Here is a 15458-nt window from a genome sequence, read left to right as displayed (position 1 = left end):
ATTAAACTTAATCTTATAAATACAATTAATAATTTTTTTACTTAAACATTAATGTAAATTTTCATAAAGTTGGTAATTCGAATGGATTAACTGAATATTTCATAGATGGCAGAGCAATGTCCGTTATAACTGAAAATTAAATATAATTTACTTTGTTGCTATAGATTATGTAAACTCAATGACATCTTTAATCGTTCTTCCTTATTTGTTCAAGGTCACAGATATATAAATATTATGAAAAAATCGATGATAAAAAAATGTGTCGAAATAATTGTCAACAGGAAGCTCTGTAACTTATACAGTAATAGCATTATAGTATTAGAGGCATTAGGTAGTCGCCAGAAAGGGAAAGGAGATGTAGTTTCGATTGCATTGAACATTTTGTATGGGTTGGATTATACATAAGAAACAGAGAAAACCGAATGCCTGTCATTTAATAATACTGCAAGAAAATAAAATAAACATCTAAGCGTATTCAGTGGCGGGAAAATTCAAAATTGCTGGTGAACCGTATCAGGTAATGAAAACTTGTAATCAAAATAAAGGCGCAATAATGAGTCGAACATTGAGCGATGTGTGCATCTGGTGAATGCAGGGTACAAATTCCGTATCTGGAGGTTATGAGTCACCATATAATTGCATTGTACTTAATCGCGAAGTATTTCAGTTGTACAATCAGTCGTTTAATATTGGATTAGAAAAGCGGTTCGTCGATACTTGAGATCGCGCGTCTAGAGAATAAAGGTTTATTATTGTTTCAATTTTGAACAAAGGTACATCTTCCTATTTTTATTGAAAAACGAACAAAAAAAAAGCAACAAATGAGTGACAATAGTAGAACCATCGCTGAACTAACGCCAGGGAAATCAAGGTAAAATAAAAAAAATAAATAACGCTCGTAAAAATCAGTATACACATAGAAAATGTTCACTTTAATCGAAAACTTCTTAATAATGATCGTTCAAAGCATCTTCAAATTGTATGCCAGGTTGTATATGAAATTTTTGATCATCATAGTTGGGTAAGTTCCAGAAAATTACAGCACATACTAATATATCTACATGCACATAATTAGTTTTAACCTCACTACACTTCTTTTGCCCCACTACAAATGTTTATACAATTCACTGATTAATTATGACTATCCTCGACAGCTGGTTCAGTTCAAGTTGGATATCATGGAATAAGTATTCGGATAGTATGTTACGAGCAGTGGAAAAGAAGATATTGCAATGTAAGTACTTTCTATATATATATATATTCATATCTACACATGATAATTGCTATTTACATTAGAATGCTTTTGCTATTACTGTCTCTTTATCAGCAAAGTTTCATGCCATCCTTATTGTTTAAAAGGCATAATAAAATAGGGCTACCATTTGCTTTTCATATCATTAGTTACTGCTTATGCACTACTAATAATCATCTGCAAGAATCTAATAAAGATAAACAAATTATATTTTCATATAATAAACAATCAACATAACTTATCTCCTATTTTTGAAATAATCTTAATATATTTTCAAATAATGTATTAAGATTCTTTAAATATTGACTGTTTGTATTTTTAGATTTGTTGAAGATTAAAATGTTATATCAACAGGATGTAGTTTTTCCATGTGATATCTATATATTATATCGTTTTTTTTAATCTTCGCATACTCAAATATACACTACGAAATTGCGTAAATTCAAGTGCGTTCACTATACATTTTGTATTAAGAAATCTATATCAAGTAATCTTAAAAAACACGAATTCCGGTTGGCGTTTATACACTTGTTTTTGATTAAGGATTAAATAATAGTAAACGCCAGATTTGGTTCATATTGAATAATACGTTAATAGGGACTTAACACCACTTACATTGCAGATGGTCGGAGGACCCACTGACCATTCAAGATTCAAAAGCTCTTATAAATGCATCTTACAACCAGGTGTGACCTATTTGTTTTTCTTGAGATCAACTGTTCTAAGAGATCGCGTATGACTTGGCCACCTCTGGTATATAAATCAAACAAGAGTTTATCTAAAATAATTGAAGAGATTACCTAAATTTGAAAACATTCTATTTTATTTATAAAGATGTGTAAACATTTTATTGACCCTAATTTGGACAATCGCCTGAAGCCTTCACAATTTTTCTATGATTTTGTGCAATCTTTATAATTGGAATATTGACACATTAATATATGTAATTGATTTTCAAAATTAACGATATTAATTTAGGGAATCTTCTTCTAATTGGTAACCGTCGTCCAGACTCTCCATTTGTCTTATTTGTTAAATCTTGATATTTATCAAATATCATCTCAAATTATTGATTCTTTATAGTTTGAATACAAACACATATTTTAAATAAGTAGTACTTTCAACGAATCGTATCATTAAAATCTGCTATGTCATAATATTGTTTTTTCAATAATATTTATTCTAGATCGAATTTCATAATTTCAATGTTATTTAAATAACAAGTTAATTTATAACATGAAATGTAAATTAGTTTACAATATTTAATTATAATTCAAGTCAATTTATAATGTTTCAAGTATATATTTTGAATATGCTTTGAAATGTTAGTTTTCTTAAGTAGAATTTATAGTGTCTTTTTAAATTGCTTAATAAAAGTAAGAGAGAATTTGCAGAACCAAGTCAATTTTGGCATTATCAAATGTCTCGTAAAACAAAATGTAATCTATATTTAAGTTTTAATCATTGTTAGTCAGTTAGATTAAATCAATATTTTCATTGGAGTACATAGGGCAATACTTAAAAATAAATTAATGATCAACGGTATTGCATGCTAGATATTGACGTGTTGATTGCTTTCATATGTTTAAATATAAATTGCAAACCGGCCTTGATGTGTTTGTTTGCTATTCGGCTGATTGTCTGGTAATTTGCATCACGCAATTCGTTTTAAATTCGTAAGATCATGCATAATTTGATGTAATTAATTTGGATTTGGTCTTGTCCAGATGATTTAAAAATTCAAATTCTATTCAAAGTCTATAAAATCACTTTATTTGTATCACTATTATTTTCATTATCAACTGTATGGTAAGTAGGTTACGCTGTTATCAAGGACGTACGTAGATAAAGGCTTTTCATATATATGTTATTTTTGTTATATACGTCTTATCTCATTATTTACGAAGTTACGTCAAATAAACTATTCAAGCTATTTGTAATTGTCTGAAGCGTCAGCCGTAACTTAATTTCGCGTCATAATGAAAACTTCAAATGAAATGTATTTGCATTATTATAGATTGTCGTACTGTATACAGAGGATGTTACGTGGACGTAGGACCGGTGGTGGGACCAGCAGACAAAATATGGACGATATCGATGAACCAGGATTCAACGAAAACCCCACTTGTCCTTCTGCATGGATTGGGAGCCGGTGTTGCTCTTTGGTGTCTGAATCTGGACAGCTTTGCAGCTACGCGACCAGTTTACGCTATTGATGTACTGGGCTTCGGTCGCAGCACTAGACCTAAATTCAGCACGGACGCCATCGAAGCTGAGCAGCAGCTCGTAAAATCCATTGAAGAATGGAGGAAGGAGATGAAATTGGAGAAATTCGTCCTGCTGGGACACAGTATGGGAGGTTTTCTAGCAGCATCGTACGCCATCACACATCCTGATCGCGTTAAGCATTTGATCCTGGCTGATCCATGGGGATTCCCCGAGAGGCCTCCAGATTATGCGCGCAAAGAGATCCCCTTCTGGGTCAAAGCTATCGCTTATACGCTGCAACCACTGAATCCGCTTTGGGCTGTGAGAGCCGCCGGACCTTTAGGTATATAGTTATAAAATATTTCTGAACTTATTACTAATAATATTAATTATTTGCAGGTCAATGGGTTATAAACACGGCACGTCCAGACATCACCAAGAAATTCTCAGTTTTTGTTAAAGATGAATATCTTATCACACAGTACCTGTACCAGTGTAATTCTCAGTCCCCAAGGTAAGTTATTAGGATAATTACGAGAATTTTCGTTGAGTTATAAGTGGTTTTAGCGGCGAGGGTGCCTTCCACACTATGATGTCAGGCTTCGGCTGGGCCAAACATCCGATGGTAAATCGTATTGATGGACTCGCCCCAGAGGTGCCCATTACGTTGCTGTACGGTTCACGCTCTTGGGTAGACAATTCTGCTGGAGAAATAATCAGAGAAAAGAGGAAAACGTCCGATGTAAACTTACAGGTATTTAACTATTTCCATAATAATAACTATATAATATCACATATTACTTATTTATATAGGTAATTGTTGGAGCTGGACATCATGTGTATGCTGATAGACCGGATACTTTTAACAAGTATGTGAACGATGCGTGCGACGCAGCGGATGGAGTTAAACCTAAGAAAATGTTGGCCATTCAAGGAGTATCCGATCTGCCAGAAGAAACTACGAAGACAGAATCCGAGAAAGATACGGACCTACAAACGACGTAATTTGACGACATAATCTATTATAAATATATATATTTTTCGTTTGTTTTTAAAGAAATATATATACACATGTTTTAAAGAGAATGAAAATTATATACCGTATGCAATAAGTTTTTTTAATTGTTAAGTCGCGAGGCTAGTTATTTATCTAATTTATTGTAATTTTGTTGTGTTTTGTTCTCATAGACTAGTCATTCAATTCCAAATTTTTCGAGCGTTGAAATTTCCAAGGATTTTGAATACGAATCTTGAAACAAGAGAATCCTAATTTTAATTTTTGAAATAAACATTTTGTTTTTCATAGTGAAATTCTAACTTTGGTAACATTCATACCAAAACTCTTTAGTGCCATAAAAATCAATTTACTTTTAAATGATTTAGTTGACCTTTTTTGTTGCACTATTTACGCTTTTGTTTTTGACCACTATAGCTTATTTGTGTTTTTTAATATCCGTGGACTGTTTGATCAGTTGCAAAGATTTGCTACAGTCTGTGATAAATTGAAGTGAAATATTGTTATTAATAGAATATTTAATAAGTGATGAATATTAATAAATCTGGTTTAACGTTTTCAATATTCCATGCAGGTGTTATTTAATCCACATAACAAAGCTTTAGAACGTTAAATTCTTGTATAATTCGAGTTTAGCTTCCAAAATGTGCAGCAGTCTCTGTTCGTGGAAGGGATATTCGAAGGGTCTGTGCAATAAACTATTTCCCTCGAATTTATATGTCATCTGCAAGTAAAGATAAATAATATTGTTGCTAATTTATTACTGCAACTTACATCAATAGAGCAACTGCTTGGCTTAATCCTCATTACTTCTATTATGAAGAAAACGCTTGCTGTAGCTTGTGCGATGGGATAAAGAGCCGTAGGTAAGGACCAGGTCACTTCGTAATGGAAGAAATCACTGACTTCATCGCTTTGAGCCATCAAATAGTCAATAGCGTAAGTCCAATCTTCAAGCATGTTCCAGGAACAAACATAACTTTCAATTGCGTCAACGCCTTTACCAAAATTAAATTCTTCGATTTTAGGAAACTGCATGCACTTTATAGCCATGCGGTCTTCCCAACCAGATGTGTACTGCACTATAGAATCTTCGTCGTATTCTTTTGCTCTCTTCCTAAGAATTGCATTCGATTTCACTTAACAAAAATATATATTAGTAGAGATTTTTATGAGCAATGTAGTATTTACAGATGGCAGTCTCGATGAGGCTATCAACAAAATGCTCTGAAATATTATAAACACCACTGTATTCATCGCAACTTCCTATGTGATATTCATCCGTGGCCTGAATACAAAAATACATAAGTTACAGTAACAATAATTAAAAATTATAAGTAATTAGTTATACCCAAGTGACATCGGCTTCAGGCGTTACGTCTTCCTTATCCTCTTCAAAGCTTATCTCCGAAGGTCTTAAAAACTTCACTTTATAGACTTCCCGGAGAATGTCATCGAGCAAATCACCGGCTGCTATTTCTGACTCTGGTAATTCATCGTATCGCCTTTTCAGTGCACTTGCATTTATGATCTTCCAAACCAAATTCTTGGCAACTTTGTCGGGATCATCGCTGGTTTCATCCAAGTACTCAGCATATTCCGCAACTTCTTCCACCAAATCCACGATGATTTTTGCAATATCTTCAGGCGGCAGCAGTTTTCCACGAATAGTTTGAATATGAGCGACGAACATTTCCACGTCCGAATACTGAAGATGGAAATATACTATCCAGATGTACTGCCAAGCGTTCAGTTTGGTATCGACTGTTATTTCTAAAAAATAATAAATTAATTAATCTAATACGGATAGAAATTTATAGTATATACCAGTAATAGCGCACAACGTTTCCATAACAAAATGATCGATTTCTTTAGAAACAACGTCCTCCATGGATTTTGCCAGTATATCCTCTAACATATCTTTAGCCAATTCCCGTGAGAGAGATTGTATTTCTAAAAGAGATTTATTCGGATTTGTTACATTTTGCATCATGTTACTTACCTGGATCACTTCTAATGTTATGTCCTCTTGTATTTAATTCTGAAATTTAATAATTTATAAACGTACATATAGATTAACGAATTTTATATTTACCTTGGAGGGATACGTTGCTTTTCTTCGATGAAAACTTTTTATTCGATCTTATTTGTGTCTTGGATACCAATTGCTGCGATTTCACTGTAATCGCTGATTTATGTCGATTATCCTGCCATGACTTGCTTTTTGTTGTATTGCGAACATGCAGTATGGATTTCAATGTGGATGTAGATTGTAATGATTTGGATTTAATCCTTGGGGTAATAGTTGATTCAATATCAGGTAGCGAATTGGTAACACCTGCGTTCAGAGCAGAAGACGTGATAAATTCCTCTTTATTAGGTTCATCAGATATATTCCCGATGCGAACAGAAACTTTTCTATCCAGGTTTCCATCAGATTTGACTGGTATATTCTCAGAGATATCTACAAATAAATTTTCTTCTATTTTATTTTTGAATTCAGAATGTTCTTACGGTGTGTGGATTCCATTGAACTTATAGCTCATTTAATTAAATATGTCAACAAAAATGTTACAAGCTTGCTACATATATTTATTTCGTAAGACAAATCAATACAACAGGAAAATATACCATTATGGAATAAAGAAGCTGTTTAATTACAAAACAATCATTCGTAATATAATCCAAAGCAAAGCGCGACAGCAAACACGGACATATTTTCATGAGTAAACCTTGCATATTTATCCCTGTCCACGTCCCACAGCATTCTAAACAGATAAAAGACATCTTGCGATCTCTTCTCTCCGATAGTCACCATACAAACAATTTTATATCTGAAAAAAAGGAAAGAAAAACAACAAATCAAAACAAATGTTATTAAATGAAACATAATTTATACCGATCATATTCTTGCTCTTTAACTTTAGCTCGAATCGCACTCGAAGCCCATTTTGCCTGTTTCGGAACTTTCTCCTCGTCGTAATTTAAATCTTCGAGAGCTTCGATCAATACCTCCTTCAAAATATTTTCCACTACTTCCACATTGAAAGGCTTATCCGATTCCAATTTATACGAATTCATATATTTCGGAACCTAAAGAATAATTTGTAGCTTAAAATATTTAAAATATTCGTAAAGCAACATTTTACTTCCGGCGTATCTTTATTTGACAAAGATACCTCAATGGTACTCATGCTACTACTCATATTGATATACTAAAGGCACTCTGCAAATTGTTGCACCTACTATTAAGTAAACCAATTTGGTACAAACTGGTACCAGATGCGCTAATACTTCGAAAAAAGATCAATAGCATCGCTCACCTTTTGCCTATCAAAGTATTCCATATTGCCTCGTCTTATTGATATAATACTCCCCATTGCTCTAGTTTTCTTCTTATCCATTGACTTCCTTTTCCCTTCCTACGGGTGTATTAATTGCACAATGTTTTGAACCATCTTAGAATGATTAAGTATACGTACTTTATCATCGGCGTGTTTTCTAAATTATAAAATTATTTAATTAAAAGAAATGCATAAAAAAAAGTGTTTAAAAGAATATTACCCAGTGCCGCTGACGTCTGAAACGCGTCTAAAATCCTCTTCTTCGTCTAAGAAATCATCATCGTCATCTTCGACTTCTGCAGCCTCCACGGGTTCAGCTGCTTCTTCCTCCTTCGGTTTCTCTTCACCCTCACCTTCTACAGCATCTACCTTCTCACCTTCCCCATCTTCAGGACCAGCCTCGCCTTCTGCTATAGTAGATTACAAAGTTTAATTTCATCACTCTATCTATTAATAAGTTACCTTTGCCCTCTTCAGCCTGAGATTCACCAGGTTCTGTTTCAACCGGCGCTTCGCCTTCTTCTCCAGTTCCCCCTTCCGCAGTTTCTTGTCTTTCTTCCGGTTTTGCTTCAGCTTCTTCCTTTGTCGGTTCTTCTCCTGTCGGTTGTTCAGCAGAATCGTCTGGAGGAGCCGGTTCTTCCGAGGCCGGAACTTCAGCTTCGGGTTCAGCTTCTGCCGGAGCTTCAGCAGTTGCAGGTTCTTCAGCAGGTGGGGGTGCTTCGGATTCAGCCGGAGCTTCATCACCCATTATGTCAAGCTTTGATGTTAATGACTTAAAAAATCTTTGATCACTCTATAATATACGCATATAATTAAATTTATATTAAGAACATTTGTACTTATTTAACAACAAATTCTATTAAATTAATAGATTTAAAATAATAAAATAACATTGATTCAAATAATTTTAAATTTTGAATTTTAAAAATAATCAAACATGGTTGCATATATTATAATTTAATTATTTATTAACACTAATAAAGATTATTAAAAGAAGTATACTTAAGTATATAAATAATATCTGCATTTCGATATTCTTATTTTACTCTTTAAATATATTTATTGTAAATAAAATTTAAGTAAAAATAACATAAGGCAATATAAATAATGTACAATATAAAAATATCATTTATTTTTCATTTATATAATCAAATTACTAAATTTAAGATAGGCAAATCTTTATATAATATAAATAACATATACATAACCTAAAAGTCTTCTCATATTTACAAAGGTGTATTTGATTTATAAAAAGCAATAAGAGGTAATTTCTATGATTTAATATTAGATTTCTTTACTAAAACTAATTTTCAGATGTCCTTATTTAAATTCGAATGGTTATATAAAATAGTTAGGAGACACTCAAAACCAATACCCGAGAATAGAGCTCAGGTATGGAAATCAAGATTATCCATAATGTACATGGTCCTAGCATGGAATGCATTTGGTGTAATTTGTTATACCTTCTACAAGGGTAGAGGTGATTGGGCAAAGCATCATGGTGTGTCAAATTCAGAAGGAACTCCAGGTAAGTCAATAAAAAAAATATAAAGCTCTTTATTAAACTACGTTTTTCTAGCACAACAATGGACGAGAACTTTGGGCATTAAAGATGCCACCGTCTACAGAGTAAAGGGCTTTAATTTAAGCAGATACGAAATCCACAATGACGAATCCGATCTTAAGGATAAACCGATGTTCGGATTCCAATTGGAGAATGAGACTACACAAAGTGAAGACAGTGAAACGTTAACCGAGTAGAGTAATAAATATAAAATACTAATATGCAAATCACATTATATAAAAAAAGAGAGAGAACGTAATACACACACAGTAAACTGTCTAGACGAGATGTGTAAATATCAGTATAAAATAATAATAGGAACAACAGAATAAAATATAATTAAAAAATAATATATTCATCTTATTTAATGGTGTCCAGTCACAGCCCTCGTATTCTGGCGATGCATTTGAAACTTTTCCATTTCAACTAGGAGCGCCGACCTAGGATAAGGTTCATCAGTAAATTGGCTAAATGGTAAACAACATTTTCTCACCTGTAACTTTCGTAACGCATTACGATATTTTGCAGCTCTTGCTTATATAATCTCGTCAACATAGCATTGTAACAGTCCAGCTGTGTCAATTTAAACATGTCCCATCTCAATTTGTGATCTAGTTCAGCGCTTGCTGTATACAAAAAAAAGAAAGAAATAATTAATCACATTCCTGTAGCTTCCTTTTTTGTAGTGGTAATTACTTTGAAAATAGATTGTCAACCAATTAGGAATTTTCTCTAGTAAATACGGGTTTGCAGGCACTAATACACTGTGTGGCTGATAGTGGGTATTCCTTGGGGGATTCATATATCTAACGTCTGGCTGGTAATTGTAGCATGGCACTAAACATGGATGCTCGTATTGCGCTTGGCCCGTTATATGACTGAAAAATGTTACATATTATCATCACATTCATTGTATAATGTAGGGGATGCTCACTTCACGTAATATACACCCCAGATCGGCGAATGGATGCATTGCCATCCCGTGGGAAGTCCTTCTCTCTCCAATGGATGTGACCAATGTGTCGTTTTCGTGTTGTGATCCACATAGTATTTCCTACCTCTCAGTGTATAATCTACCGACCACCCTGGAGGCAATGGCAATTCCTCCGTTTGCTCTACAAGTGATAGTCAATTATAACTGTAGGTTAATAAATAATCAGCAAAGAATTACCCTGCTGCGTGTTCTCAGTTCTTTCTTTTGTCTGTCTTAAATGATGCGCCAATTGCTCTCCGTATGTCATCCCCTGAGATTGGGGTCGAAATCGCTCGGCATTGGTGTTACTGTAAATGGGAGTGGCTTGAAATTGATTACTGCTTTCATTTGTATTCTGATAAATCGGCGAAGGCGCCCGATTGCTATAGTTGATCTCGCTGCCGAACGTCGACGCGGTATCTTGGTTTGCTAATGGATAAATCTGATCAATTTCGACGTAGTTGGCATTATTCTAAAAGCGAAAAGAAATTCCAATTATGTTATGTCTTCCAGTTTGTTTATATTATACGTACGGCGGAATTATCTACATAGGAATTGCTAATTATTGGCTGATTCACATAAATCGGCTGAGATTGGTTTATGGCGGCAAGACTTTGATTTACGACAGACTGCTTGTTCGTAACAGAAAGGTTAGCAAATCTGAAAAAAAAAATCAATTTAAACATCTTAATTTCATAATATAGTTTCGAAATTACTTTGATGCTAAATTAGGAACGGACGAGCTTGGCGTATATTTGCCCTCATGAGAACCCAAACCCACGTCGCTGATTGTCGTCTTCTGATTACCAAACTTCTGAACGGTTGTGGATGCATTGGGCTGCGCTTGGGACGTTGTAGAACTCTGAGAGTTGCCTTGTGGTGGAAATGAACTCCTGTTCTGACTTGATAGTCTTCGTTGAGGCTCAGTACTCCAAACATTTATAACTAAATATACAAAACAAAATAATATTCAAATATTATGCATTTCTGGAAATACTTATTATGAAGAATTTATTTAAAAATTAATATTCTGTTAGCAGCAGAACATTTGACAAATAACTGTTTCATAACATCCCAAGGTCTCAAAATATAAATTATGCAAATGATATAAATAACTTAAAAATTTAAAGCATTTCATACAAAATAACACCAATTAAGATTAATAGTAAACATACTTACAATATAAAGAAATGCATACAAAATAACTCAATTTACATAATTGGTAAACATAGTTATGACAAACTATTTAAACACAATTGTTCCAATTCCTGATTTGATATCAGGATATTTATTTATGAAAATAATAAGTACATTTCTAAATATATAATTATTTAATAATATTGTTATTATAATTATATTTTATCTTATATATAAATATTTTTTTAAATTTTGCATATTGCAAGATTTTAGATGTGCTGAATAAAACAACTATAGTTTATGAATTAGCTATAATTTATGATAGTAATAGAGTTTAATTATGTTTGAAAAACTAAAGAATAATATTGTTTCAAAATATGCAAAATATAGGTGATATTGTGTATATATATATCATAATAGTTCTTCAGATGTTGTTTATTTACTCTTTAATTAATTGGGATACGTTTATAATAATTTAGTTGAGTGATTAGTGTTTTTAAATAGTAGAAAGAAGAAATTGGAAGATATGTTAAGAGTAAGTCTGGTATATACATAGTGTCAGACCACTTTGCTTGCATTTTGTTGGTTATGTTCAGGAATGCGACATATGTCAAAACAACATATTTTGATTGATTAGCATATGAAAATGGAACAAAAATAATAAAAACAAGAGCAAGCGTTTACTCACTGGGCATTTCCGGTGGGGTGTCCTTCTTAACGTACCTCCCGACGACACCCTCCTGTATCGTCCTGGAGTCCTTGTTCTTCCTGGATTTCATGATGGTCAGCAGATGAAAATCATTTACGAAAGCTGCACAAAATTATTTATTGCACAAGTGGCAACCAGTCAAGAACGTAATGAAATTTGTGCGGCGACAATATTGAGGAGCGGATTTGGAAAAAGAGGGACGACGGACCGAAGAAAAAAGAGGCTATTTTCGGTCTCTCGCCGCGAATGTAATCAAAATCAAAAAATAGTCTGTGAATTTCCGCTGAAGGTCAACCAACGTAATAAAAATCGAGATTACAATTTGAACAGTTAATGCCTGGGCCCATTTGCTTGAGGCCGCACCATTCTTAAGCTACCCTCGGCGCCGGCACCATCCTACCTCGCTGGGCATTGATGCTGTGTAGGGGCTGAAGATCAGACGATGCTGGTTGGATTCGCGAGTGTTGCCCTTCTTCTTGTTGGTTGTTGTTGTTGTTTAAGCGTCGCGCTTCGACGACGATGAATTGGCAGGACTTCAGCGCTGGATGGATTGGAGGTAAAACAAGATTGCACGACAGACAAGAAAATCCTGCTTTTCTCTCTACATTCTCCAAAAAATCTCGAACTTTACAAATTCTCATACGACCGATGTACAACTTTTCTCTTTTGTCTCTCAGTTGACACACACATTTTCATTGTTTATGCTGAAGACGAGAACGCATTGAGTCACTAACGCAGGCGCACCATGTGCACTGTAAGTTTGGTTGCATTTTTCTTTACTTTATTCACTAAACCTGACTAAACCACTGCATCCTTAAAGATGATAGACGCCCTAAAGTTATATAATTTATGTTAAAGAAAAGAAATGAATAACTATAATTTAGAACTAAACGTTCCTAAATTTTTGCTTAAAAAATATATACAATGAATTAATTTATTTAATATAATAAATAAATTGACCCAGCTAAATGTGAAGGGGTTTCCAGTAGGAGACTCATTACCGGTAGAAGAAGAAATAAATTGATTCAAAAATTCTAAATGCATATTTGTAAAAGTAAACTATAATTTAGAACTTTATTTTATTCTATACATCTCCCCACGCAAAGTTAAGTTGCCTTTTAAAACATCTTTACAAAATTATTTTTTACTTAAATTGGCATTATGCTAGCAAGGATAATTTCAATAATTAATTTGTTAAATTACATTTTTTATTAATACCTTCATATATTCAAATACATTTCTTTTAATTTTATTGATAATTAGATAACTTTATTTTAATTTACTGCTACAAAAATGTACTATTATCAATATTTTTGTTATGATCAAATCTTTGTCTTTACCACAAAGCATTTCCGAAATTATTTCATGAACAATTTACTAATCAATATTTTCTCATTATATAGTTTTACTTACTTAATTAGAACCATTTAATCTACTTTATAGTAATTACCAAATTGAATTAAACCAATTTACTGGATAGTACCTAGATAAAATATTCCTTGATGATAATTAATAATAATTCATAATTAATATTAGTTAGTAAGAAATATGTGTTAAATAGGATATCTGCAATACGTTTATTTCGTTTGACGAAGGTATGAAATATAGAAAATATAGGATCTCTTTTGCGAGATTATTGTAGGATCTATCATTGATAGACCATGTTTTTCGCAAATTGTAGTTGTATTTGATCATCTAGCGTCATCCTGCGACATTCCTTTCTATGTTAATGAACTTTCCGAAAAGGTTATCGCCTCTAAATTATGCAAAGATGAGGCGATTCTGCATGTTTGCTTACGTATTATACTAACAACTATCAATGATATGATTATGTTTTAAGGCCATGAGAAATGTCGAAATACAGGAAAATCTCAAAAAAAAGGCTATTAGTGGACCGTTTGCTTTTGCTTGGGTTTTAAGAATGTAATTTGGTAGAAATTAGAAAGTTGTATTGAATATACTTAGGGGTGGCGGGTTTGGTGGTGGGTCATCCACTGGATACGATGAAAGTGCGTCAGCAGACGTTAGGCTCCAGCCTCTGGAAGGCTGTCCAGATGACCTTCGTCCACGAAGGGCCGCGTGCTTTCTTCAAGGGCGTGCTTTTCCCGGCTCTCATGACAGGCCCATCTAACGCCGTGTTTTTTGGAATCTACGGCAATTACATGAGGATTGTGCAAAGCCAAGGCGATAAAGAATTTTTCAGAGTGCAGAAGGACGATCCGGAATGGATGAAACATGTTTTTTGGGGAGGCAGGTATAATTAGCTATGTATTATAGGCAACACGAGCTTCCTGATATACAGCGATAGTAACTAGCAATTGATTGAACTGATATTTCCAGGATGCACGGCAGGATTCTTTCAAGTCGTGGTAACTTGTCCGCCTGAACTGGTAAAGATCATTCTTCAATGCCAGACCGAACACAAAGGCGTCTGGCATATTCCTCATGAGACCCATTATCACGGTGTATGGGATTGTGTAAGGAAGTTGTTCAAAAAGAGAGGAATTCCCGGCCTCTACAAGGGCGTCTTCCCCATGATGTGTAGAGACGTTCCAACAAGCGGAATATACACATTATCCTACGAACTCTTGAAGATCGTCAACTATCCGATCGAAAAATTGAATCATCCCTTGGTCAAACAAGTTATGGCTGGTGGATGTGCAGGTATAACCAATAACACGAACAAGTTGCATGAGAATAATTTATTTAACTTTCAGGTGTTTTATCGTGGTCAATCGTTATACCGATAGACGTGATAAAATCAAGGCTACAAGTGGATAGCCCTGATCTTCCAAAGTACAAGGGTTTTTACGATTGCTTTTATCAGTCTTACAGAGCCGAGGGTTGGGGAGCTTTTACGAAAGGGATGGGAGCGGTCTGCGCCAGAGCATTTCCAGCCAACGCTGCTATCTTCGTGACGTACGAATTTCTGCTGGATTTCTTCAACACCCTTTGAGATGTGACCATCTTGGAGCGAATCGAAGTTCCAAACCTTTTAGTACAAATATTCTGCAAATTCTATTAAAATACGATTTTACTTAATGATTTTAAATATTTATTGAAAGGAAATAGGCGATAGCTAAATGAAACACATTCCATTGTGCATTTATTTTTATTTATATATTGTTATTTTATTTCTGCATATCGAGATTTAATAAAGATTGTTATTGTTAATAAAATACATGTTTTCAACATGCATTGCGAACCTATAACAGCTAATCTAAATTAGTCTAAATGACGAAGGTAAACAATATAT

At 33.8% G+C, this 15458-nt stretch overlaps 4 protein-coding genes across 8 annotated transcripts; 3 read left to right on the top strand and 1 right to left on the bottom strand.

Moving 5' to 3' along the window:
- Window positions 1–309: 309 nt before the first annotated feature.
- Window positions 310–4507, top strand: LOC108564972 (protein ABHD4). Of its 3 annotated transcripts, none has more exons than XM_017924188.1 (6): window positions 310–517; window positions 1155–1234; window positions 3270–3803; window positions 3860–3974; window positions 4028–4214; window positions 4274–4507. In XM_017924188.1, exons 2-6 carry the CDS (start codon window positions 1201–1203, stop codon window positions 4463–4465), a joined length of 1062 nt encoding a protein of 353 aa, XP_017779677.1. In that variant the 5' UTR covers window positions 310–517; window positions 1155–1200; the 3' UTR covers window positions 4466–4507. The 3 variants fall into 3 exon arrangements, with proteins under 3 accessions (XP_017779677.1, XP_017779676.1, XP_017779675.1); XM_017924187.1 differs by lacking the exon at window positions 310–517 and adding an exon at window positions 544–871; XM_017924186.1 differs by lacking the exon at window positions 310–517 and adding an exon at window positions 880–1021.
- A 4495-nt stretch (window positions 4508–9002) lies between these two features.
- On the top strand, window positions 9003–9733 carry LOC108564952. Its single transcript, XM_017924157.1, has 3 exons — window positions 9003–9083; window positions 9134–9347; window positions 9399–9733. Exons 2-3 carry the CDS (start codon window positions 9134–9136, stop codon window positions 9578–9580), a joined length of 396 nt encoding a protein of 131 aa, XP_017779646.1. The 5' UTR covers window positions 9003–9083; the 3' UTR covers window positions 9581–9733.
- LOC108564950 (protein salvador homolog 1) lies at window positions 9731–13052 on the bottom strand. Its single transcript, XM_017924152.1, has 8 exons — window positions 12182–13052; window positions 11073–11301; window positions 10890–11016; window positions 10555–10828; window positions 10318–10498; window positions 10080–10261; window positions 9877–10009; window positions 9731–9823 (listed from the first exon to the last, which is right to left on the bottom strand). Exons 1-8 carry the CDS (start codon window positions 12270–12272, stop codon window positions 9748–9750), a joined length of 1293 nt encoding a protein of 430 aa, XP_017779641.1. The 5' UTR covers window positions 12273–13052; the 3' UTR covers window positions 9731–9747.
- On the top strand, window positions 12679–15437 carry LOC108564951 (solute carrier family 25 member 45). 3 transcript variants are annotated; one of them, XM_017924156.1, is made up of 5 exons: window positions 12679–12758; window positions 12880–12956; window positions 14168–14452; window positions 14543–14866; window positions 14920–15240. In XM_017924156.1, exons 3-5 carry the CDS (start codon window positions 14206–14208, stop codon window positions 15156–15158), a joined length of 810 nt encoding a protein of 269 aa, XP_017779645.1. In that variant the 5' UTR covers window positions 12679–12758; window positions 12880–12956; window positions 14168–14205; the 3' UTR covers window positions 15159–15240. The 3 variants fall into 3 exon arrangements, with proteins under 3 accessions (XP_017779645.1, XP_017779643.1, XP_017779642.1); XM_017924154.1 differs by lacking the exon at window positions 12880–12956 and having other exon boundaries at window positions 12692–12758; window positions 15030–15437; XM_017924153.1 differs by lacking the exon at window positions 12880–12956 and having other exon boundaries at window positions 12692–12758.
- The last annotated feature ends 21 nt before the right edge of the window (window positions 15438–15458 follow it).

This window comes from Nicrophorus vespilloides, unplaced genomic scaffold (assembly GCF_001412225.1).
Source record: "Nicrophorus vespilloides isolate i.1.1-1 unplaced genomic scaffold, Nicve_v1.0, whole genome shotgun sequence".
Classification (NCBI taxonomy): domain Eukaryota; kingdom Metazoa; phylum Arthropoda; class Insecta; order Coleoptera; family Silphidae; genus Nicrophorus; species Nicrophorus vespilloides.
The sequence above is the reverse complement of the archived record's forward strand: the minus strand, read 5'-3'. Positions and strand labels throughout refer to the sequence as shown.

Coding starts and splice junctions, on each gene's coding strand:
- LOC108564951 (XM_017924153.1), top strand. CDS start 12,722: ATGAATTGGCAGGACTTCAGCGCTGGATGGATTGGAG. Junction 12,759..14,167: donor CAGCGCTGGATGGATTGGAG/GTAAAACAAGAT, acceptor GAATATACTTAG/GGGTGGCGGGTTTGGTGGTG. Junction 14,867..14,919: donor TATGGCTGGTGGATGTGCAG/GTATAACCAATA, acceptor TTTAACTTTCAG/GTGTTTTATCGTGGTCAATC.
- LOC108564972 (XM_017924186.1), top strand. CDS start 924: ATGTTCACTTTAATCGAAAACTTCTTAATAATGATCGTTCAAAGCATC. Junction 1,235..3,269: donor GGAAAAGAAGATATTGCAAT/GTAAGTACTTTC, acceptor GCATTATTATAG/ATTGTCGTACTGTATACAGA. Junction 3,804..3,859: donor GAGAGCCGCCGGACCTTTAG/GTATATAGTTAT, acceptor AATTATTTGCAG/GTCAATGGGTTATAAACACG.
- LOC108564950 (XM_017924152.1), bottom strand. CDS start 12,272: ATGAAATCCAGGAAGAACAAGGACTCCAGGACGATACAGGAGGGTGTC. Junction 11,302..12,181: donor CACCCCACCGGAAATGCCCA/GTGAGTAAACGC, acceptor TTGTATATTTAG/TTATAAATGTTTGGAGTACT. Junction 10,010..10,079: donor GTTGACAATCTATTTTCAAA/GTAATTACCACT, acceptor TTTTGTATACAG/CAAGCGCTGAACTAGATCAC.
- LOC108564952 (XM_017924157.1), top strand. CDS start 9,134: ATGTCCTTATTTAAATTCGAATGGTTATATAAAATAGTTAGGAGACAC. Junction 9,348..9,398: donor AAATTCAGAAGGAACTCCAG/GTAAGTCAATAA, acceptor ACGTTTTTCTAG/CACAACAATGGACGAGAACT.